The sequence below is a fragment of the Jaculus jaculus genome, chromosome 2, assembly GCF_020740685.1.
Source record: "Jaculus jaculus isolate mJacJac1 chromosome 2, mJacJac1.mat.Y.cur, whole genome shotgun sequence".
Classification (NCBI taxonomy): Eukaryota; Metazoa; Chordata; class Mammalia; order Rodentia; family Dipodidae; genus Jaculus; species Jaculus jaculus.
In genome coordinates this window covers 161316232-161342400 of record NC_059103.1, presented here as the reverse complement: position 1 = coordinate 161342400, position 26169 = coordinate 161316232, and the positions used below count along the sequence as shown (strand labels likewise).

Below are 26169 nucleotides of genomic sequence, written 5' to 3'. Positions count from 1 at the left end.
TGTAATGGTGATGAGGAGCATGTTGGAAGCATGTCTACTTGACAGCATGTATTATGAGTTAACCTGTTTAAGGGAGACTGGAGAGATCTGTGGATGGAAATAAAGAGACAAACAGGGTAGTGGATGAACATTCTAGATAAAGAAGGTGGTATGTTTCAAAGCCTCTATCTAGCAGGATGGAATATGATAAGTTCTAGGAGGTAGAATCCAATGAGACTAATGTGGAAACAGGCTCAAGGAATGTGCTATGAAAAGAGACGGAAGAGGTAGATGTGGTTGATGTTCTCAAGGACTCTCTCCTCTCCAAAGAACTGTTTTCAGACATTCAGGTCCCTTTTGTGTGTGTGGGTGCGGTGGGGAAGGCACATCAGGGTCTTTTGCTGTGAAATACAAACATCAGATACTTCTGCCTCTTTTTTGTTTGTTTTGTTTTGTTTTTTTAAGGTAGGTCCTCACAGTAGCCCAGCTTACTTGGAATTCACTATGTAGTCTCAAGGTGGCCTCAAACCCACAGCAGTCTTCCTACCTCTACCTCCCAATCCTCTGCTGGGATGATTAAATGGATGCACCACCACACCCAGCTACTTCTGCCTCTTTGCATCCAGTTTACATGAGTAGCTTGAGAATTGATTCCTGGGCCATCAGGCTGTGCAAGCAAGCACCTTTAACCACAGAACTATCTTCCAGCTTGTCAGTGACCTTCATATGTCCCATATGTGGTAAAGTCTGAGCTCAGGGATTGTGCCATAGGTGAATGTTAGATGATATTTTTGCTGAATTAAATTTCCTGTAGTGTGTATGTATGTGTGTGTGTGTATACACACACACATACACACACACACACACACGTATATAATACATATATATATATTTGGTTTTCCAAGGTAGGGTCTCACTCTAGCCCAGGCTGACCTGAAATTCACTATGTAGTTTCAGGATGGCCTCAAACTCACAGCGATCCTCCTACTTCTGCCTCCCGAGTGCTGGGATTAAAGGCATGCACCACCATGCCTGGCTTCTGTAGTATATTTTGGCAGCCTTAAATTTCTGAAGCCTTGAGGAACTAAAGATTGGTTTAGGGTTGATAACAAGAAATGGAACATCCCCATTCCACATGCACAACCCAGGGTGAGGATAGTTTAAATTCTCCCTTCACTTGCCAAGGATTCAAAGACCCACTGAAAGCTAGACTCTCATGATGAGCAAGAAAGATGCAGTTTCCTGCAGCTTCTTCAGGGCCTGGTAGGGTGCACTCCTGCTGGGATTCTTTAAAAAATTTTTTTTGTTCATTTTTATTTATTTATTTAAGAGTGACAGACAGAGAAAGAGGCAGAGAGAGAGAGAGAGAGAGAGAGAGAGGGAGAGAATGGGCACCCCAGGGCTTCCAGCCACTGCAAATGAACTCCAGATGCATGTGCCCCTTGGTGCATCTGGCTAACATGGGTCCTGGGGAATCGAGCTTTGAACTGGGGTCCTTAGGCTTCACAGGCAAGTGCTTAACTGGTAAGCCATCTTATGGGTAGGAATCAATGTCTCTGTGTATCATGAGCCAACATGTGGCTCTGACATTCTTTCCGTCCCCTTTTCCACAAGTTTTCCTGAGCCATGCTGGGTTCATTTTAGGTCTGCTTCAGTGATGAGGTCTTGGGAGCCTCTGTGTCTCTGGATCTCTGGTTTGGTAGGAGTTGTTTGTTCTCTGTCGATCTCCTTCCTCCTTCACCCTTGTGCTGGTACCAGGTTTCACCTCAAAAACAGCTCTCTTGTTTGTTTCCCCAATAATTGTTAGTTTCAGCTGGAGCCCTTTTAAGGTATGATGGAGCGGTTCTCTTCTTAGGATCTGTGTCTATCTGAAAAAGAGAAGCAAATTCTCTGACGGAGGGTAAAGTTAGCACCAGATAAATGGTATAACCCCTGCCCCGTTTTTTAAAAGAGAGAATGTAGTATGTGTACACCCTCTTGTAGCCCATGATTTGTGGGAGCTTGACTTTTTTGCTAAGCTAATCCATCAGCTCTACTTAAGAGAATATTTACAAAATGTCCTTAAATTTTCTTCACTCAGGCATGTACTAAGAAAACAGAGCCCAAACATTGATGAAATATATCAGCATCCAGCTTCCCCATGTGATGCCACTCTTATTTCCTACTAAAATCACCAATAGGCACCAGGCTCCAGGATTCCTTTATCCTGTTTTATAATTCTCACATTTCCTCTGACTCTATCCAGCATCTTTTAAATAACATGCCATTCATTTGTTCAGCCATCCTTTTAGATATTTGAGTGACTATTACACTATTCTATATGCAGTGGAGCCTTCCTTCCAGTGAAGTACGTGTAGTAAGCATTGTAATCTCAGATGTAAAACAGCATGCAAAGATAGAGCATATGTGTTCTGGTAGGAACGAATGCTCAGAATGTTCAATAGGAAAGAGATCATAGGGATAACAGTTACGCAGAGACGTGAGACACAAATCAGAATCCACTAATGGAATTCTAGGGAAAGGAAGCACTTTCCAGATAATTGGAATAGCACATATATCACTTGCTGTTTGAAAGGCAGGGAGTATCATAGTCTAGAGGATAGGAATTAGGAAAAGTGTGGTAGAAGAGGTCAGAGTTGTTGACTAAGAGAGATTACGGAGCTTGATAGGTCACTGTGTGGAGATGGGGTTATGTTAGAAGGTAATGAGAAGCTATGGTGCTTTTGGAACAAAGGAGAAACCTAAAATATTTGCTTTTTAAAGATTATTCTAATTTGTAAATAGAAAATGGATACTGGAGGGAAGATAAGAAGAAAGTAGTCGAATATGATTGTATTTAGTAGTTTGTCATTATGGAATGGGACTGTGGATGATGGTGGTCAGAACCAGGGGAGGCATGAAGGAAGCACTGGGATATGGTTGGATTCATCATTTTACTTACTTATTTTTGTCAGTGTTTGGAGATAGTTTCTTCTTAAGTAACCCAGGCTGGCTTGGAAATTGTGATTCTCCTCCCTGTACCTCTTGAGGACCGAGATTACCAGTGTGTACCACATCTGCCTCAGGTGGTATTAAACATAGAACACTGACACTTGATTAAGGCTTGAATTGGGAAAAGAAGTCATAAATCTCTCATTTAAAAAAAAATATTTGAGAGAGAGAGAGAAAGAGGCAGGGGATGAGAGAGAGAAAGAAAGGGCAAGAGACTGGGCATACCAGGGCTTCCAGCTTCTGTAAACGAACTCCATTTGCATATACCACCTTGTGCATTGGGCTTAGGTGGGTCCTGGGCCATCAAACCTGTGTCCTTTGGCTTTGAGGACAAATGCTATAACCACTAAGCAATCTTTCGAGACCTGTTTTATACTTTTTTATCACCTAACACTGTCAAGCCTTAACATTGTATCATACTGTTTTATGTACTTAAGCAAATAAAAGGTTGCAAATGCAATTAATCTGTTTTCCCTCCCCATTTACTGAATTCATGTCCTCCATTTCATCTTCTCATCTGAAATGTCATTAAAGAAGTTCTGGGTTCAAGCATATAGAAGTGCATCTTTTTGTTGTTGTGGTTTTCTTGAGGTAGGGTCTCACTTTAGCTCAGGTTAACCTGGAATTCACTATGTTGTCCAGGGTGGCCTCGAACTCACGGTGATCCACCTACCTCTGCCTCCTGAGTGCTGGGATTAAAGGTGTGTGCCACCACGCCCGGCTAGCGCATCTTTTATACTATTTATGAGTACTTGAGTTAGTTAATATATATCTACATATGTACTTATTTGCAAAGGACTATCTTGCTTTCTCTTAGAAAATGCACTTGGTTTGTGATTGTCAGTGAAACAAGCTGGGTGAGATGAGCAGCAGAACAGGGAATTCTTTACACTGCTTAGGCTATAAGGGTCTTTCTTACTGTTTCTTTTTTGTTTTTTTTTTTTGGTCATGGAAGCAATTGTTTGTTCTATACTACAAATGAACATCTTTCTACTTTTTTAATGAAATGTAAATGTTCTTGAAAGCAGTATTGTAAGCCTCACACTAAGAATGAAGCCAAGTAAATAAGTCATATGATTTCACATGAATCAAAACCAAAACATTTTGCACTTCCTTAAAATAGAAACAAATGCAGTAATTAATAAAGGGATATAAAGTCTATAATCTATAGACCATCATTATTTAAATATATACCAGTACCACAGTCAGAATAAGATAGGGCTTGCCATAAGACAAATAGAAAAGTCAGAGTAGAAGCTGTTACCATCCAGGAAGTAGTCACTGAATGGTCATTGGCTATTTTTTGTCTATTCTCCAGTTACATGGCCATTCTTTGACATAGTCTAAATGCCTGAGACCTCTCAAGTGGGGATAGGTAGTCAATGATTTACTCTTGGGTGCACACCCACATACATCAGGGTCTCTTGATGCTGCAAATGAATGCCTATCTGGCTTTATATGGGTGGCTGGGAAGTTGAACTTAATTAGGCAAGCTTTGAAGTTGTGTCTTTAACCACTGATCCTTCTCCCCAGCCTCCACATTTTATAAAAGTTATTTTTGGGGGTACTTGAAAGATGGCTCAGCAGTGAAAGGTGCTTGCTTGCAAAGTTTGCTGGCTTGGATTCATTTCCCCAGTAACCACATAGAGCCAGATACAGAGTAGCACACGTATCTGGAATTCATTTGTAGTGACAAGAGGCTCTGCACCAGCCAATCAGTCTCTTTGCAAGTAAATAAATTAATTAATTAAAATACAAAACTTAAAATAATTATTTTTAAGTGATATGTAAAGTAGTGGTTGTTTTGTGGCATTTTATACACGTACATTATTTTACTTTCTTCTTTGTTTGCCCACTGACCAGCTCTGCTCATAATGGCCCTCCTCTTCCCTGCAAATAGTACCATTTTTGCCTTTTACTTTCATGTGATATATATTCTTATATATTCTTTAATCCTGTTCGTCCCCTCTCCTAGTCCCCTTTTTTACTTTCATGCTATGTCTATCTGTTTTATCTATCAGTCATCTATTAATTATCATTTATATTTAAATCTAATTTCCAAATATGAGAGAAAATATGATATTTGTCTTTGTGAGCCTGGTTTATTTTATTTAACCCAATTACTTTAATATTGACCCCATTCCATTATCCTGCAAATATCATAATTTCATTATTCCTAATGGCCAGAAAAAAATCTGTTATTTACATGCACATTTTCTTTACACATTCTTGTGTTGATGCTCATGTATTACTTAGCAGTTGAGAATAGTGCAGCAGTAAGCATGGATGTGTAAGTATCTCTATGGCGTGTTGATTTAATCCTTTAGGTATACTTTCAGGAGGGGTATAATTGGATCATATGGCAGGTCTAATTTTAGTTTGTGGAGAAACCTCCATATTGATTTGCTTGGAAATCAACCTATCAGTTAATGTTTCCACCAGCAGTGAATAAGGGTACTTTTCCCTCCACATCCTCTCCAGCATTTGTTGCTTGTTTTCTTGATGATAACCCGTTCATTAGGATAAGATAAAAAATTGTGAAGTGATTTTAATTTACCCTGATGGCTTAAAGATGTTGAATATTTTTCACATATTGTTGACCATTTGTATTTCTTTCTTAAAAATTATTTACTTATTTATTTATTAGATATACAGAGGAAGATAGAAAGAGAATGGGTGCACCAGGAACTCTAGCCACTGTAAATAAACTTCAGACACATGTACTACCTTGTGCATCTGGCTTTATGTCGGTCCTGGAGAATGAAACCTGGGTCTCTTGGCCTTGCAGGCAAGCGCCTTAATTGCTAAGACATCTCTCCAACCCCCATTTTTATTTCTTCCTTTGAAAACTGTATATTCAAAGTATTATTTTATTGATTGATTGAGTGACTTCTGCAAAGAGGATTTTCAATATTTGGAGTTCTATGTAGATTGTAGATATTAATCACCTATGGGATGAATTGTAGGGAAATATTTTTCTCCTGTTCTATAGGCAGTTTCTTCACTCTGGTCATTGTTCCCTTAGCTGTCTTAAAGCTTTTTAGGGCTGGATAGATGGCTTAATGGTTAAGGTGCTTGCCTGCTAAGCCTAAGCAGTCATGTTGTGAATCTTCAGGTCCCACATAAGCTAGACCCACAATCCACAAGCTTGCAATGACGCACATGTGCACAAGGGAGCACACATGTCTGGAGCTAGTTTACAGCAGCTGACGGCCCTGGAACAGCCATTCTCTCTTTCTATCTCTGACTCTTCTTTTAATTTCATGCAGTCCCAGATGTCAATTCCTGGGATTATTTCCTGGTGCTGCTAGTTATGGAATCACAGATAAGAGATCTCAGATAAACAGCATTGTCTTTGAGCTGTCTTGCAGGTTGGAAACTCCAGGCTGCAAGAATCACACAACCCAGAGGGGAGCTTGTCTTTTTGTTAGGAAAAGTAATTTGCAAGGTAGTAGGTGAGGTTCAAGAAGCAGTAGCTACTTAATTTGAAGTGAATACATCTCAGGAAAGGCAGATCTTTCTACTATCAAGGTTGTAGGCCAAAGGTAGGCAACTAATAAGTGAGTTCAAAGAAAGTATATTTGGGGATTGTTTCTAAAAGCTGATCACCAAAGGAGTTTATACTTGACTATGCACTTTTCCTATCTGAAAAGAGGATAGGGAGAAGTTAGAATTAGGGTTGCTGGTCCTGTGTGCAGGGGAGGCAAAAAAAAAAAAAAATGTGGCCTACATGTCAATCTTCTTAAACAGACAGAAAAACTGATAATATATGAAGACAGCATATATAAGATTAATAAAATGTATCTACTGCGCTAGATTGTTACTGTGCCAGTGAGACAGACAGGTGCACAGTGTACTAAAAGTTTAACTTTGGGCTGGAGAGATAGCTTAGTGATTAAGGTACTTGCCTGTGAAGACTAAGGACCCAGGTTTGGTTCCCTAGTGCCCATGTAAGCCAGATGAACAAGGTGGCCCATGCATCTGGAGTTTGTGTGCAGTAGCTAGAGGCTCTGGCGCACCCATTCTCTTTCTTTCTCTATCTTGAATGAATAAATAAATAAACATATATTTTTAAAAGTTCAGCCTTCACTCCCATCACCATGAGAGTACTTTTCATTAAGTTTTTGCCTATGCCCTTATCTTGAAGTGTTTTTCCTGTGGTGTTCTCTAGCAGTTAGTGTTTCAACACTTACATTAAGGTTTTGATTTATTTTCAATTGATGTTTGTGTAGCCTGAAACACATGGACCTAGCCCCATTCCTCTACATGTGACTATCCAGTTTTCCCAGCATCATTTATCATTTTTCTAATGTATATTTTTGAAATCTTTGTCAAAGATTAGTTGGCTTTAGCTGTGTGGGTTTATTTCTTGGTCCTTTATTCTATCCATAGGTTTATGTGTCCTTTTTGCCACTAGCATACTGTTTTTATGATTATGGTTCTATTGTATAACTTGAGATCAGATATTGTGGTACCTCTAGCACTGATCTTTCTGCTTAGGCTTGCTTTGGCTGTTTCTGTTAGCTCTTTTGTATTTCCATCTAAATTTTAGGATTTTTTTTTTTTTTTTTAGTTCTGTGAAGAATGCCATTAGAATTTTGATGAGGATTGTGTTGAATCTGGAGATTTCTTTTGGTAAAACACCCATCTTCATATACTAGTTCTGCAAATCTATATAAATGGAAAATCTTTCTATCATCTATCATCATCTATTATCTAGTCTAATGTCTTCTTCAATTTAATTTTTCAGTGACTTACAGTTTTCATTTTAAAGGTCTTTCTCATACCCTTAGGGGTCTTAAGTATCTATTGTGACTTTTTCCTTATTACTTGTTTCTTTTTTTTTATGACTGCTATTTCTATGCAAGTCAGTGTTTTACATTCTTTTTTTTTTTAAATTTTTATTTATTTATTTGAGAGTGACAGACACAGAGAGAAAGACAGATAGAGGGAGAGAGAGAGAATGGGCGCGCCAGGGCTTCCAGCCTCTGCAAATGAACTCCAGACGCGTGCGCCCCCTTGTGCATCTGGCTAACGTGGGACCTGGGGAACTGAGCCTCGAACCGGGGTCCTTAGGCTTCACAGGCAAGCGCTTAACCGCTAAGCCATCTCTCCAGCCCACTTGTTTCTTATTGGTACATGGAATCGTTGACTTTTGTGTTTTTATTTTATATCATTCTACTTTATCAGGTAAAAATATGTGTGCACTCATTAAGTCACCAGTGTTTCAAGTTATGAGGAAATTTATACAAAAATATCATCATACTTTCACTGGCTTACTACATTTTTAGAATGTGAAATCTGAGCTCTTTGAATCCAAGAACATGCTCCATTATCCACTGTATGCTCAATATGTGACCACACAGGGCTGGGCACACAGCACATGTTGAGTACCTGGGTGCTGACTGACTCCTAGGCATCCTCAATAGCATATGGCTGTCTTTCACCTGCCTATGCTAAAGCCTTCTTCTCTTTATCTTACATCAGAACTCAAGGAGAGGCTTTATCATACTTCTTAAAAAATATTTATTTACTTACTTGAAAGAGGGGGTGGGTATGCAAATAGACAGAATGGGTACATCAGGGCCTCTAGCTGCGACAAACTCCAGATGCATGGACTACCTTGTGCATCTGGCTTTACGCGGGTACTGCAGAATTCCGTTTTACTGTCAGCCCCTTATCTGCAAAGCCATCTCCAGCTCCTTATGATACGTTTTTAGCTGAGAAACTAGGATGCCCTTGAGCAGCAGTGAAACCTAAAATGAATGAGTTTAAGAGATCTATAACATGCATTACCACCCCTGCATCTTTTATTTTTCATGATGACCTGCTATTCTCCCAGGGATATGGTGTTGCTTTCTTTATAAATTCCAGTAACTTCCTCGTGGCCTTCTTAACCAGAGAGCACAGTTGGCACCTACATGGTTGCCAAGAAAGTTTTCTCAAATTGTGTTTTCAGAAACTGGAAAAATAACTTCAGAATGTTCTCCGGGTATACTGGAGCCACTGTTAATTAGACCTGACCTAAGACATTGACTGTCACTTGATGGCCATTTTTTTTTAATATGAGCACTGTTTAAATCAGTTTAATTAGTGAAAAATCAGGGAATTTTCTCTTCACCAGTGAACACTAGTTAGTGGCATCAGGTTTCTTTGCAGAAGGCTCTAAGGAAGAATTCTTAGGTAACAAGTCAGTTGCTCCTGGATGCTTTATCAAGATCCTCAGCCACCTCTTCTGTAAAGGTGTTATGGTTCTTTGAACCTGTTTTTGTCAGGAACTGATTGAGACATTGAGATTCTATTGTACTTATGCATTACTTTGCTAGTTAACATATCTAAATGATTTTTTGTTTGTTTGTTTGTGTTTTCAAGGTAGGATCTCACTCTAGCTGACCTGGAATTCACTATGTAGTCTCAGGGCAGTCGTGAACTCACTGTGATCCTCCTACCTCTGCCTCCCAGTGCTGGGATTAAAGGCGTGTTCCACCACATCTGGATGCACTTTTTTGTTTTTAATATACAACCAAGTATTTTTTTTTTTTTAAATTTTGCTGATTCTTCATACATTTCCATCCTAGACTAATATCTTTGTAGGGTAAAGTATTTTAGTATTTTAAAACCCACTGCTTTCATTTATTATAGATGCACCCACTTTGCCTTTGCTGTTGAATTGCTGATAGCTGGCACATTATTCTGTAATTTTATAATCCCATGGACACCCAGCAGCCCATTTCAGTAGAGTCATCACTTATAATAACTGCTGTATGTGGGAGAACACCATGGCAGGATGCCTTATTTCCTATAGACAGGGTAATTTTGGTTGTCTTTGTGAAGGGAGCTTGATATAGGCTGTCCCAGGGAATGTAGGTGTGGGTATAGAGCTTTCATATGAGAATTCCACTCCAATATTCTCAGCTTGAAATCTGCAATTCCTTCTGAATTATACTAGAAATACATTTCTTTTGGCATCTCAGTATCATTAAATGCATATACCAAGACTTAACAACCAAAAAGAAAATTCTTAGAGCCACTCTGTCTTTAAAACAAGCAAGGAGTCCATAAAATCTGACCCAGTTCAGCATTAAGTTCCATTTTGTTTGCTTTGTCCCCCTTATACAAACGTTACAAATATTTCCATATTTGTGCAGTATGTATCACCCAGTTTACAGTGCTCTTAATGCATATGGTGCTTCTTTCTTAAGCTTTCTGTGGATTTGGTCTCCTGGACCAGTTGAGATTATCCTGCATCTAGAGGCAGTAAGTTTTTTTAAATTTTTTTTGTTTATTTTTATTTATTTATTTGATACCAACAGACAGAGAGAGAGAGAGTGGGTGCGCCAGGGCTTCTAGCCACTGCAAACAAACTACAGATGCATACACCCCCTTGTGCATCTATCTAATGTGGGTCCTGGGGAATCGAGCCTTGAGCTGGGGTCCTTAGGCTTCACAGACAAGTGCTTAACTGCTAAGCCATCTCTCCAGCCCATAGAGGCAGTAAGTTTTGATGGTAGACCTTCAGAAAAATGGCAATCTTCTTGTGAGGCCACTACCTCACATGAGCTAATTCCAGAGATAAAGCTGGTCTTTGCAGCTATAGAGGGAAAGCTGTTTGCTTGCAAGGAGTCATTCTAAGATGCAGAGGTTTAAGATTCTCAGGTGTTTGGGAACAAAGAGATGGCTACATTCCAGAATTCCATTCCTCTTCATTCAAGGCCCTGGCTTTCAGTAAAGCTCTGAATTTACCTGTCATTATATTTTTACAAGTGCCACAGTGAAATTTTGTGTTTAACATCTAGAAGTATTATCTGTTTCTTACAAATACATTATAGTTTTAAGGTTGTGGTCATTCTCTGCTTCTCTGACTTGAATTGAGTTCAAACAAAGATTTTTATTTATTTATTTATTTAATTTATTTATTTTCTCTCTCCTCAACTTTACTCTTCAAGAGCTCAGTTGATTCACGTAAATCTATCTGCCACGGTTCAAATAGTGATTGTTATTGCCAAAGCAATCAAGTGAATTAGCCACAAACACCATACTTTAAACAATGGTTAATCCCATTCATCAGGGTGCTACCTTATGCCATCCTGTTTCCCACTGATAAGAAGCTCAACATGCCAGTCCAGTCCCAGCTCGCCCAACTGCGCCTCTACTTCTATCCGTATGCGTCCTGGGGTAACTTCCTAGATGAGTGTCAGGCAAGACCTCATCGGAAGATGAAAATACTCAATAAAATTTCATAGATATAATTGCTAACTAGAGTGGTTAACTAGGTAATTATAAGGTAAATCATTTTTTTTTTTTTTTTTTTTTAATCAAGGCAAGGTCTCGCTCTAGCCCAGTCTAACCTGGAATTCAGTATGTAGTCTCAGGGTGGCCTCAAACTCATAGCAATCCTTCTACTGCATCCCAAGTGCTGGGATTACAGGCATGCGCCACCATACCTGGTTTAAACAGTAAACATTTTTACTCTAAGCTATCCAGGAAATAACAAAATGCAACTATGACTGTTAGGGCTCAGGGCCAAAGGGGGAAAGACTGGCATTGGGAAGCTTAGCAACTTAGAGGAGGAGGTCTTGAAATAAGGCTGAAACATCATGACTTCTGAGGAGGCACCAAGCTGCTGGTACTTCATTCTCTCAACTCTGGAGAAAGACCTTGTCCATCTGAGTGTGGGATAGTGGCTAACTGGCAGGAGGAAATACAAATTGGTTCTGGCAAAAACTGCATTATTTGTTTCCATGGAAAAGAACTGCTCTTGTCAGGGTGAAGGAGTGCTTTTGGGGTAATGGTTTAGAAAATCAGCAGGTACATAGGGAGCTCATAGAAGCACACAGGTAACACATAGATGAGATAAGCTCCTTCCTTCTCCAGCCTCACAGGCTTTTTGCATCATCTTTGTTAACAGAAAACCTCATTGCAACTGTCAAAGTCAGCATGCTGTGCAGTGCTCCAGCTCTGCAGCACAGAGCTGAGAAGGGTGACTTGGGATTCGAGGTCAGGAAACTGACCACTAAAATTCTAATGCAATTTGTGGCAGATGCATCCTCCAATGTATGGCTCTGGGAGACCCCCAAGAGACTCTTGAAATAGTTTCATTACTTGGTTTAAGAAAAGGGCAGGACAGGAAAGTGGTCATGCCTTTTCCCTGCACTAAGCTAAACTGGAGAGGGTTGACATTAAAAGCTGTAATGCCATACAGAGTGGCCAAGCTGATTTTGTCCTTAATTCTTCCAAAGATCCTAAAGGAAAATCCATCCTTCCCATGTAAATTAAAGGATAGGGAAAAAAAAAAAAAAAAAAGAAAAGAGAGAGAGAAAGAAAGAAAAAAAAAAACAACCTAGGCCTTCCTTACAGACTGCTTTTTCTAAAATAGAATCCTAAAATATCTCTTATTTTAATCTGATGTCAGATTTTAGTGTTCATACATTTATATCAAGGGCTTGTAGGGCTTGATGTAAAGATCGCATAAGCGAGGTAGGTGAATTAAACTGACAGACATTGCCACTGATGAGATATGTAAAGCAGTACTAGAGACAGTGAGGGTCAGAGCCACCCAGCAAAAGTGTCAACCTTTAAAATGTTGGATGATGTATCTGAGATGAACACAGCACAAATAAAGAAAAACAGGGCTGGAGAGATGGCTTAGCGGTTAAGCGCTTGCCTGTGAACCCTAAGGACCCCGGTTCGAGGCTCGGTTCCCCAGGTCCCACATTAGCCAGATGCACAAGGGGGCGCACGCGTCTGGAGTTTGTTTGCAGAGGCTGGAAGCCCTGGCGCGCCCATTCTCTCTCTCTCCCTCTATCTGTCTTTCTCTCTGTGTCTGTCGCTCTCAAATAAATAAATAAAAAATTTAAAAAAAAAAAGAAAAACAAAACAGGAAGCATATACCAGTCTGAATTAGCAAGACTGAAGGGCTGTTTGTCATAAAATAGATAAATTATGTTGATGCTTATGATGGGAAAATGTAATCTGATCACTTGTGGGTTTACAGAATAATAATGTTTCCTTTTGAGTGTTTCAGGAACACCATTATGTATGCTTCTAGATCCACGTGCTTTCGTTTTATGAGTCTTGGTTCGTTTTTTATGAACTTTTTTCTTATCATGAAATGATTTTTTCAATACTGATTCATTTTCTTAAAGTTGATTCATCTTTTTCTTTTTTAAAAAATTATTTAATTGATTTATTTGAGAGAGAAAGAGCCAGAGGGTGAGAGAGATAAAGAGAGAGAGAGAGAGAGAGAGAGAGAGAGGGAGGGAGGGAGGGAGAGAGAGAGAGAATGGGCACACTAGGGCCTCTAGCCATCATAACCAAATTCCAAATGCATGTGCCACTTTGTGTGTCTGATTTTATGTGGGTACTGGGGAATCAACCTCTGACCTTACACTTTGTAGGCAAGTTCCTTAACCGCCGAGCCATCTCTCTAGCCCTTATCTTTTTCTTAGTTTGATTTAACCAAGATATGATTTTCCAGAGAGGCCTGTCTGTTTCCTCATTGTCACCTCACTAGTCCCTCATCTTTTCCTTACGTTAAGACATGTGTATGTGTATGTGTATGCATATTGTGTAGCAGTCTGCACCAGGAATCAGAATAGATTGCTGAAGTTCTCTATAACCTGTCAAAAGCATGTATCTTCAGGCTTTAATTTTCCTTGCAATAAGATGAAGAAACTAGATTATGTAATTCCCAAGTTTATGTGGTGATTTGACTTAGGTATCCCTCATAAACTCTTGTGTGTTGAATGCTTGGTTTCCAGCGGATGGCAGTTTAGGAAGTGGAGTCTTGCTGGAGGAGGTGTGTTGCTGGGGGGAGGACTTTACGGATGCTATACCCAGCTCCCCTTTGCTGGGGTTCAGCTCACTCTATTGGCACTTTACCTCCTGCTGGTGTTTGCCACCTTCTGTGGCTGAGGTGAAGTCCAGCTTCTGCTCATGTTGTGTTTCCCCCTCCTATAATGGAATGTCCCATACCTTTTTTTGTAAATGTGTTAAACATTTCTAACATTGTACACTTCTGGAAATTTTTAAATTTTTTGTTGTTGTCGTTTTAGAATTAAGGACCACTAGCCTAGTGAATAGCACTTACATGGAGAAAAAGTTGTTTATTTAACACATTGTGGAGAGAAAATGCTTCTATGTTAAATAAATAAGACTGTTACAAAATGAAGAATTTGAATGATTTCTAATTCTGAGATACCAGTGGACTTTTTTAAAATCTAGTACAAAAATTTAACATTAGTAGTGATCTGTTGACTGTTTTAAAAGTCAAAAGAAACAAAATGAACAAATCTAAGTTGTGAAGTATTATAGGAAAAACTGTGGACTAAATACAAGTCCCTTACAAGTAAAGGTAGAGCTGTAAGTCAAGATTTCGTCGGGGTAAAATTTGAGTGATGGGTAGGATGTCCAAAAGTACAAGAAACTTCTTTAAATTATCTTAGGGCTAAAGTAATGGACATGAAAGGCCTGCAAACACTGGTTAGTGGAGCAATTAGGCTACAGCATCTGTCATTCTATTGATTTCTCGGATTCATTCCATTTATTTGGTGGGTTAGGCCCATCTGTCTGGCTATATCATCTCTCAGGATATGATTTGGAAATACTGTTTTCAATGAAAAAAGAACATTTTTTTCCCCTAGAAGTTATGTTCTTTCCCAAGGATCCCATCCTCCTCAATAGGGAGATTCATAGTGATAAATTCAGAGCTATTTTTCTAAGAGGAGTTGTATCTGATAAATTTCAGTGATTCACTTCTTCATTGTAACTATTCAGTAAACAGTAGTCACAGAGCACACACAATGAGGAGTTCTAGGGAATCATCATGGACAAACCAGAAGTTCCTTTGGGATCATCGAACTTGCTGTCTGTTCCATTTTTAACTTCTAATCTAAGAGTTGATCTGAAAATGTTTTTGTCATCTAAAGTCTTCTTGTTGAACAAATTCAAAATTCAGTAGTACAAATCTTAGCAGGTATATCTGAAGGCTTTGGACACCTTGATGCACTTATATGATTCCTAAGATCACCCATTGACATTTAGCAATAAGCTATTTGTTAGAGTGGCCCATTATCATAGTTTGCAACTGTCATTTCCTACCCTGACCACCAGTGTACTTGCTTTGTATGTATGCATGTTTGTTAGTGTGTGTGCATGTATGTGTGTGTTTTCCAGAATTTATATATATATATATATATATTTTACAAGTACAATTTTTTTTTTTGGTTGATTCTGGGTACTTCTCTTGTTCCGTTTCCATTTCCTCCATATATCTTTATTTTCTTTCTTAAATAATATTTCTTTATTAATTTCAGAGAGAGTGGGGGGAGGAGAGAGCATAGACATACCAAATCCTCCTGCCATTGCTAATGTGCCACTCTGTGCATCTGCCTTTACATAGTGTAGTAGTTAGGGTCAGTTTGCTGGGATGGACTTCCAGATCAGGCAAGTTTTGGAAGGAAGGGATTTATTAGAGCAAGGTAGGTTCCATAATAACAGCAGAAGGTTGCTTGCTTTCACAAGTGCAAGCAAAGAGAGAAAAACCCACAAGCCACACCACTAACACCATAGCAAGCACACTTTAAGAACTCTAGGCAAAGCTCAAGAAATGTGAATATCTTTAGAATGGAATTCCAATTCCAGTCCCACACCTTAGGGCTGGACCGTAGGATCCACCCACAGTGATACCTCCTGTAACCAGACAGAGGGCTCCAGATCTAAATTACAACCTTTAATAAAATTCTGGATATATTGGGGGCCATCCATTCAAACTGCCACATTTCACCCCTGGCCTCCAATAGATTCATAACTATATCACTTTGTATATCATCAAATTCAAAGGTCCCCATAGTCTGTACCAACTTTAAAATAGTTCCAAAGTCCTAAGTCTCATATGAAATTTAAGATTATCTCTTCAGTGAGACTCTTGCAAAATCAAACAAGTTATGCATGTTCAACATATAAAGGCATACAGTAAACATTTCCAACTGCTATAAGGCATGACAAGGTGAGACTGTAAAAAGGCAAACTTAATAACCATTAAGCAAACATCAAACTTCTGCAGTTCAAGTGTGATATCACCAGTGACTAAATGTCTCTGGATTGTCCAATTCTTCCCCTCCAGCTGGGCTGAATAGTCAGGGAAACCTTCCATCCTGAGCCAACACCACTGCATGGTAGCCCTTGCATAGTCCTGGTATATCTAAACATCTTTGGATCACCATGCAAACTACAGTCCATCTTCCAATGGCTTTGCTGGCCTCTTCATGATGGTCATGATATGCTGCCTATACACTTCCAGGTCATCTGTATATTCACTTGTGGTTGTAGTTCTATGTTCATAGGTTTTATCCACTCCCCTCCATATGAATACTTAAGAGATATTACAAGTTAAGATTACATATCAGAAAGAACATGTGATTTTGATCTCAGCAGCAGCTCCTGAAATAGTGTGTACTTCATTACCACTCCACACATTTTTCATGTTTCTGAAACTAATACCAGGTGTTCAGGACCTAGCCATATTCTTAATTCACAGATGATATAAATTGTGTTCTTGAAAACCAGATTCCTTCTCGAGTAAAAAGAGTTGGCATTTCTATCATAGTGTTTCCTCAGGCATCCTTTTCATTGTTGTAATGTCAAGTACTGGGGCCATCTTCCTTCCAAATGCTAATGTATTTGAAAATAGCAACTTCAATAATCTAAAGCCAGTCCCTATGCCAGTAACTTTTAAACTTGCTTGAATTTTTCCAACTTAAAATCTTAAATCTCCCATATCTTTAGTCAAGCACATCAGTTCATTACAAATTTAACCTTGATCAAACTCTCTGGGCCTGCACATCAGAAATAAACCAGCCCTTATACCAGTAGCCAAGTTCTAATAAGGTTTTCTGCAGTCTTTTCTTTGCCTTAGAAACTTCATGAGCTAATCTCATAAGTTCATAAGTCAAACCTTCAAATACAATTTTCTGTACACTTAGCATTTTCAGACTCTCACAAGAATAGTCCATAAAACTTGGCTTACTGCTCCAGAAGGTGTTCTCAGATGCAAGTGCCAACTGCATGCCTATTCCTCCAAAAAACAAAAAACTTCCAAAAGACCAAAATCACATGGTTAGATTCATCTCATCCACACTCCACTCCTGGTACCAATTCTGTAGCAGTCAGGCTCAGGTTGCTGGGATAAACTTCCGGTTATGGGAGGAAGAGATTTATTGAAGCAAGGGAAGTTCCCTAATGGCAAAAGAAGGTAACCCACTTTCACAGGTCCAAGTGGAGAGAGAAAACACTACAAGCCATATCACCAGCACCACAAGCAAGCACATTTTAGGAACTCCAGGCAAAGCTCAAGAACTTTGCATATCTTTAGAATGGAATTCCAAATATACCCCCATACCTTAGGGCTGGACCCTTGGATACACCCACAGTGACACCTCCTTCAGCCAGGTAGCTACTGATCTAATTTACAAACCTCAAACTTTAATAAAATCTTGAATATATTGGGGGTGATTCATTCAAACTACCACACATAGATACTAGGGAATCAAACTCAGCTCATCAGGCTTCGAAAGCAAGTGCCTTCAACCACTGAGCCATCTTTCCAGCTCCCTTTCCATTATATTTTTCTTATTTCTGTTTACATATTACAGCTATCCTTTTGTCCATCCCCGTCTTCCAGGTCATCTTTATATTCACTTGTGGTTGTAGTTCTATGTTCATAGGTTTTATCCACTCCCCTCCATATGAATATTTAAAAGATAATACAAGCTAAGATTACATATCAGAAAGAACATGTGATTTTGTTCTATCTGAGTTCATATCACTTCACGTAGTATGGTTCTTTCTAGATCCATCCATTTTTGTTCATGTATTTTGAATGAAATTATCTTTATCCACTCATCTGTTGAGGGACATCTAGGCTGGTTCCATTCCCCAGCTATTATAAATTGAGCAACAATAAACATGGTTGAGCATGTACTTCTAAGGAAATGAGATGAGTCCTTTGGATATATGCCTAGGAGTGCTATAGCTGGGTCATATGGTAGATCAATCTTTAGCTGTTTTAGGAACCTCCACACTGTTTTCCACAATGGCTGGACTAGATTGCATTCCCACCAGCAGTGTAGAAGGGTTCCTTTTTTCCACATCCCCACCAACATTTATGATCATTTGTTTTCATGATGGTGGCCAATCTGACAGGAGTGAGATGGAATCTCAATGTAGTTTTAATCTGCATTTCCCTGATGACTAGTGACGTAGAACATTTTTTTAGATGCTTATATGCCATTCGTATTTCTTCCTTTGAGAACTCTCGATTTAGCCCCATAGCCCATTTTTTGATTGGCTTGTTTGATTCCTTATTATTTAACTTTTTGAGTTCTTTGTATATCCTAGATATTAATCCTCTATCAGATATATAGCTGGCGATGATTTTTTTCCCATCCTGTAGGTTGCCTCTTTGCTTTTTTCACTGTGTCCTTTGCAGTGCAAAATCTTGGTAATTTCATGAGGTCCCAGTGATTAATCTGTGGTTTTATTGCCTGAGCAATTGGGGTTGTAAGTCTTTGCCAAGACCAGTATGTTGAAGGGTTTCCCCTACTTTTTCCTCTAGCAGTTTCAGAATTTCAGGTCTGTTGTTAAAGTCTTTAATCTATTTGGACTTAATTCTTGTGCACGGCAAGAGAGAAGAATCTATTTTCATCCTTCTGCAGATATATATCCAGTTTTCCCAACACCATTTGCTGAAGAGGCTGTCTCTTCTCCACTGAGTATGTTTGGCATTTTTATTGAATATCAGGTGGCTATAGCTACTTGGGCTTACATCTGGGTCCTCTATTCTGTTCCACTGATCTACATGTCTGTTTTTGTGCCAGTACCACACTGTTTTTGTTACTATGGCTCTGTAGTATAGGTTAAAATCAGGTATGGTGATACCACCAGCCTTATTTTTGTTGCTCAGTATTATTTTAGATATTCGAGGTTTTTTGTGATTCCAAATGAATTTTTGGATTGTTTTTTCTATTTCCATGAAGAAAGCCTTTGGAATTTTGATAGGGATTGCATTAAATGTGTAGATTGCTTTAGGTAAGATTGATGAATGAAATTGTCTTTAAAGGTCTTTCCTTCATTCTTTGTAAAGCAGAGACAGTTGGGTATTCAGGGGAACTAATTCCTCTTTATAACTAAAAGGAAAGACAAGAGAGATCAGCTTTTATAAATAATATTCTTGTTAATACATATTAAAAACAAGGCAGTATCTTGAATTTCTAGTGAGGTGAGTATTCTTTTCCCTATAATGTCTTTATTGAGATCTGATAAAGCAGTTCATAAATTGCAAGGCCTAGCATGTACTCTTGACTCATTGTTCCTTGAACCTACTTTTGTCTTCTTAATACATTGTAGGTCAGTCTACAGTAACTTCACCTTCTTTCAAGAATTTAAAATTATTTTTAGAATTTAAGATACTCTGAATGAACTTATTTTCACATTCAGTGTTTGAGTATAAATTTCCCAGAAATGTAAGCAATTGTTATTTTAAAAGTGGTCTCTTTCTTGAAACCTTGGCTTCTGCAGATCTTCAGTGTTTGAATCATTGGTGGGAAGAACACTTGATGCTAATCCTTTGCAGTCTGAAAAAGAATCTACCTAGTAACCCTCAAGAACAAGTAGATTGTAAATATGTTCTAATGTATTATGCTCTGACACTTTTAGAAATATCACAGAATCAAGGATCTAGTGAGTGGCTAGGAAAGCCTCTATGTCAAAAATAGCTCATTCATGAGTAGCTACAGGGGTTCTGTTTTGCAGTGTTACATAACCCTTGAGATAAGCCTCAGTTCTCCTTTGTGGAACTCAGTCATTTTAGGTGATGACCCTTTTCTAAGTGTCCTAAGATAATTTCTGACATGCAAGGGCTTTCTAGGTCTGTAATTGAGATAGCTACCAAAAGAGGATATAGCTCAGTGACAAAGTGCTATCCTGTTTACTTTGCTGCACAATAGTTTGATACCTAGCATTGCAAACAACAAACCATCCATAGGAGTCCGAAGTGTTTGCTTAGTTTTGTAGTCTCAAAATTTGAAAGGCTCAGGCAAGAGAATCACAAGTTCAAGGGCAGCCTAGGGTATATAGAGAGACCTATCTTCAAAGCATATAACACAACAACAAACAACAAACATTCAGAAAGGGATTAAGAATTCCCTATAGAAATTTCAGTCTACAATGGGATATCAGGACTCCTTCTCCAACATTTTAAACATATTTCTTCCTTTTTATTAATCTTCCTCTCTCTTTTTCTCTCTGTTTAAATTCTGCTTTATGATTTTCTGTGGGTTTTTTAGGCTCTGCTAATTGTTTTGTCTATACTTTCCTATACTACTAGTACATCATATTTGTTTGTGAAACTAGGCATTGGCCCTTATCTATCCAGTCATATTTACACATCTCAAAAACAACAAAAAATAGTATGTACTCGCTTATGTATGTCCTTGAGTTATGGACATTTTCAAAGTTTTCAAAAGTGTTACTTTTGGGGATACTTACGTCCATAAACATGCTGCCTATTACCTGTATTTTTAAATAAATCTAGAAACAAAAACTGGTTAAAGAAAATGGATTCATTTATACTTTGGTCAAGGATTGAGGGGACAAGTCTAATTTCCTCCTCATCTTGCTTGTTACCATCTTATGAGAAAAAGGCTCGAGCATAGCTAAATTTAACTGAGAAATTGGCTAATTAGTCCTTTCCTGGAAAAGGGGGACCTGAGATCCAGGTTATCTCTACTTTCTGCTACAAAGTCAGTTTTGTACTTAAGTCCTGGCCAAGGAAAATTAGGATTTTAAAGTTGCTACCTTTTTTTGTTCAAGAGAAAGAAATTTTTTTGTTGTTGTTATATAAGATAACAAGAGTCCCTCTTTAAAATGTCCACTTCCCTGCTAGGGCCTTGGTATAAGGTTATGGTTACAAAAGTAGTATGAACTGTATGTCCTTCCATACCATTGTTTTCATCAGTTATCAGCATTGCTACCCTGGTATAATTCATTTCCCCATTCTTTAGGTTGTGAATATTGTTGAAATACTTAATCACATAATTATATTTTGTATTTATATATTTATTTGAGAGAGAGAAAGAAAAGAGGCAGATAGAGAGAGATAAAAGAGGGGCATCAGGGCCTCTAGCCTCCATACACATCTGCTACTTTATGCATCAGGCTTACTTGGGTCCTGGGGAATTGAACTTGGACCCTTCAGCTTTGCAGGCAAATGCATTAACCACTAAGCCATCTCTCCAGTCCCATTTTGTTTGACCTATAAATAGTTGACATCTTTAAAAGTCTTTAGTGACAAGTAAACATTTGAGACTAAAAGTTAATTTATCTTATTTATGTCTGAAATTAATATGATCACCATCTTTGTTCCATTGTTATGTTTAGTTTGCCCAGGTTCATTTCTCTCCCTCCTTTACTAGTTACAAAACCTTCTTTTATTCTTATTATAGCCAATCAGTTAACTGGCACAGAGTAAAGTGCTTGACAGTATGTAATTTATGCTATATGTAAATGATTCTAATATTTAACTTTTGTTCATCATTTTACTTTTTAGATTAATAGTCAGTCAAGCTTTGGATTTTATTTATTTATTGTTTATATTTTTAGTCAGAGTCTCCTTGTAACTGTTTGAAACAGTATCTGAAAGACTGCTATTGTGGGAGGGTTAAAATAGAGTTTATGAAGGGGAGAAATAGAAAGAGAGAAGGATGAGGATGAGGAAGGAGAGAAGGATAAGAGTTTACTGAAATAAACTTCAAGAGTGGCAGGGTGAGTTTCCTGAGAGGAGATAGCTGGTGAGATCTTGTGGGAGTGGGGGATTTTCTTTGTTGTTGTTGTCCATTTTTTATTTACTTATTTGAAAGTGACAGAAAGAGAGGGAGAGAAATAGACAGAGAGGGAATGGGCGTGTCAGGGCTTCCAGCCACTGCAAACAAACTCCAGATGCGTGTGCCCCCTTGTGCATCTGGCTAACGTGGGTCCTGGGGAAACGAGCCTCGAACCAGGATCCTTAGGCTTCACAGGAAAGTGCTTAACTGCTAAGCCATCTCTCCAGCCCAGATTTTTTTTTTTAATAACAAGTAAAAATGTTATTTGTCTTATCTGCTGGGTCATTTTTGAGGGCTCACATATGGATTGATTATTGGGCATCTCACTATCTTGTCAAGTAGTAAATTTATTTTATTTTATTGTTTAGTTAGCACATCATTTTAGGTATAATTAGGGTATTTTCAAATGCAATTTGTTTAGTTTATTTCCCCATCTCCACCATCCTCTATTCCCCTTTATGTCTTCCCTCTTTTCTGTTTACATGTCACATGTGCCCTTTGCCATTCCCCCCTCCCCTTCTTTTTCATCTCTTATTACACATTTTTGGGCACCATTGTAGCTTTCTTGGGACTTAACTGCAAAAACTGACAACAAATGGTGACTAGAGTATATGAGGAAACAGGAACCCTTCTACAGAGTTATTGAGAATGTAAACTGGTAGAGCCACTTTTGAAATCAGTGTTGAGTTTCCTCAAAAAGCTAAAAATAGAATGTTTTTCTGTGTGGCCCAGGTGTATCGCTCCTGAGGAGAATATACACAAAGGATTTTGTATCCTGCCACAAAGACACTAAGATATCCATGATTATTGTTGCTCTATTCACAATAGCTAGAAAATGAAACAAACCTAGATGCCCATCATAGGTAAAGGAATCTTGAAATTTGGGTCCATATATACAATAGAACTTTACTCATTATTAGAGAAAAATTAAATTATGAAATTTGCAAGAAAGTGGACAGACTTGGAAAGAATTTTATTACAGGAGGTGACCCAAACTCAGAAAGCCCCAAACCACATGTTCTCTTTCATATGCAGAGTCTAGCTTGTAGTTTTTACATGTATATATAAAAAAGTGAGAAAATGTAGGTAAAACTCAAGTGTCAAATTCTGTAGTTCAAATTTTCTGAAGACTAGCCACTTGGATAGGGCAAGGATCATTAGCAGTTAGGCTCCAGATATTTGTCTAAGACATCATAAGTCACTGACATCAGACTCCAGGTAGTCTTAGCCTGGCTGCTTCAGTGAGGAAATTTCACTTTTATGTTTGACTTGTGTGTCCTAGGCTACCCTTAACCTTGAAATCAAATCCTACTGTTTCAGCCACCTACTTGAATTGTAGCTGTTCAAATGTAAGATGCTTTAGTTTAAGCATACAGCACCACCCTCCTACTATAGGTGGTAAGTGTACACAAAGGAATAGAGTGGATATTTTGAGTGTCAGCTAGTAAAAGGAAACTGGCACATTGGGGAAGACTTATACCAGCGATATCAGTTAATAATTATTCCAATTAACAACATAGACCCATGCATGTTTATACTCTGAAATATGGGTAAGTCAGCTAGCTTTAAAAACATAAATATGGAAGCTGGAGGGATGGCTTAGCTGTTAAGGTGTTTGCCTGCAAAGCCAAAGGACCAGGTTCGATTCCCCAGGCCCCGTGTTAGCCAGATGCACAAGGGGGCACATGCATCTGAAGTTCATTTCCAGTGGCTGGAGGCCCTGGCACATCCATTCTCTCTCTCTCCCTCTCCCTCTGTCAAATAAATAAAGTATTTTTTAAAAAAATGGAAGGAGGGCTGGAGAGATGGCTTAGCAGTTAAGCGCTTGCCTGTGAAGCCTAAGGACCCCGGTTCGAGGCTCGGTTCCCCAGGTCCCACGTTAGCCAGATGCACAAGGGGGCGCACGCGTCTGGAGTTCGTTTGCAGAGGCTGGAAGCCCTGGCGCGTCCATTCTCTCTCTCTCCCTCTATCTGTCTTTCTTTCTGTGTCTGTCGCTCTCAAATAAATAAATAAAAATTAAAAAAAAAATGGGAGGAAATGTTAAAAGTTTCTACTTGACTTCTATTGTGTTTATGCTCAGACAAGCCACACGTAGATTCTCAGAGACACTAACTCTGTGAAATCATTTCAGCGGAGCTCCCACCTCCATATACAGCCATCGCCAGTCCAGATTCCAGTGGTATTCCCGTAATCAACTGCAGCGTGTGCCAATCTCTAATCAATTTGGATGGCAAACTTCACCAGCATGTGGTTAAGTGCACAGTTTGCAATGAAGCTACGGTAAGTGGAAATTTTCAATAAAAGTACATATTATTATCTGGTGTCTTATTTCTGAAGGAAGTTCTTCCTTAATGCAACTTTAGGGCAAATGTAGGCTGTGGACAGATCTGATGATCTTTCTCATTATGCCTGTGCATGTTAAAGCTAGCATCATTACAATGTTTTCATGTTGAATTTAAATATAATGTGTTTGTATTCTTGATGCTCTGAATGAGAATGAGAATGAAAGGTATTTATAATGGCCTTCCCTGTCTATCTATCTTGATTTTTACTAAAATGAAAGTACTGAGCTTTACTGCTTTACAGTATTATGTAGGAAATTATTTACACTTTTTTTCAAATATATTTTACTTATTTATTTTTGGGAGAGAGAAAGAAGGAGAGAGAGAGAGAGAGAGAGAGAGAGAGAGAGAGAATGTGTATGCCAGGACCTTCAGCCACTGCAAATGAACTCCATATGCATGTGCCCCTTATGCATCTGGCTTACATGGGTTCTGGAGAACTGAAATGGGATCCTTTGGCTCTGCAGACAAATGCCTTAACTGCTAAGGCATCTCTCCAGCCCCTTTTTGTTATTGTTATTATTATTATTGTTAGTTAGTTTTTCAATGTAGTATCTCACTGTAGCAGTGCTGACCTGGAATTCACTATGTAGTCTCAGGTTGGCATGTAACTCATGACAATCTTTCTACTTCTCTGCTTTCAGAGTGCTGGGATTAAAGGCATGCACCACCATACCCAGCTATTCTCTCTCTCTCTCTCTCTCTCTCTCTCTCTCTCTCTCTCTCTCTCTCTATATATATATATATATATATATATATATGATGTCAATTTTATTTTTATATAGTTTTTTGTTTGTTTTTCCTGGTAGGGTCTCACTCTAGCCCAGACTGACCTGGAATTCACTATGGAGTCTCAGGGAACCTTGAACTCACGGTGATCCTCCTACCTCTGCCTCCCGAGTGCTGGGATTAAAGACATGTGCCACCATGCCTGGCTTTCTATACTTTTTTATGTCTACAAGATGTTAATATCATTTTTTTGTGGTTATGAATTTATTGTTGACATCAATACCAAACTGTTTATAAGTAGCATAGCATTTCATTAAGTACATTTGTCTGATTTATTTTTTAATTAATGCAGTGAAATAAAAAACAATTTGGAAAGCACTTTTAAAGACTGATCTGTGTGGAGGGTAATGAAATATAAGTAAAATTTTTATAGTTTCAAATAAATAATTGGCAAGGCATATATTGGCTTAGATGAACTAGGTTGCTACTACTTTCATAGTTATACTTCTTTTTAAAATTTAAATCTCTCTCAAAATCTATCCTTAAATATTTATATAATCTTGGAGTTTGTAGTTTCTTTTCTTTAGAAATGTATAAATGAGTCAAGTAGTAATCATTATATTTCTAATTATTATTTCTAATATTTTCTATATTGGCCTTTATACATTGTACAGAAAGTAAAAAGATAAAAACCTAAGTCATAAAGCAATACATGTCATTGTAAATATTTTTTGTCTACAAGGGACAGCATATCATGTTAATTAATCATAGCTACAAAAGTAGCTAGTTTCTTTGTAGGTTGACAATTAGCTAATAAACTTAATTGGCATCAACATTTTTTGTGCTATGTGCACAGTTGGCAAACAAATAAAAGTGGTAGGACAAAATTATCAACTTTAAAATGCACTGCATTTTTCTGAGGAGATGGTTCAGTGGTTAATGGTGCTTGCTTGCAAAGCCTTCATGCCCAGGTTCAATTCCCTAGTGCCCATGTAAAGCCAGGTGCATAATGGTACATGTGTCTGGAGTTTGCTGTTGCAGAGTCCTTGCCATGCCCATACCCTTTCTCCCTCCCTTCCTTTCTCTCTCAAATAAGTCCACAAAATATAAGTCACTGCTTTAAAAGTTTCCTTGCATTTGATGTGTTAATATTTTCTCTTATTCTTTTATATTCATATCCTTCCTCCTTGCTCCCTCCCTTCTTCCCTTTCTCTTTCTATCTTCCTTCCTTCCTTCTCTTCCTCCCTCCC

The 26169-nt window shown here is 38.4% G+C and overlaps 1 protein-coding gene across 1 annotated transcript in view; it reads left to right on the top strand.

The window, feature by feature from the left end:
- Positions 1-26169, top strand: part of Pip4p2 (phosphatidylinositol-4,5-bisphosphate 4-phosphatase 2) — a 65452-nt gene that overhangs the window by 3842 nt on the left and 35441 nt on the right. The window contains exon 2 of the mRNA XM_004656926.2: positions 23980-24128. Within this exon, the coding sequence (XP_004656983.1) occupies positions 23980-24128 (149 nt within the window). The remainder of the gene's footprint in view (positions 1-23979; positions 24129-26169) is intronic.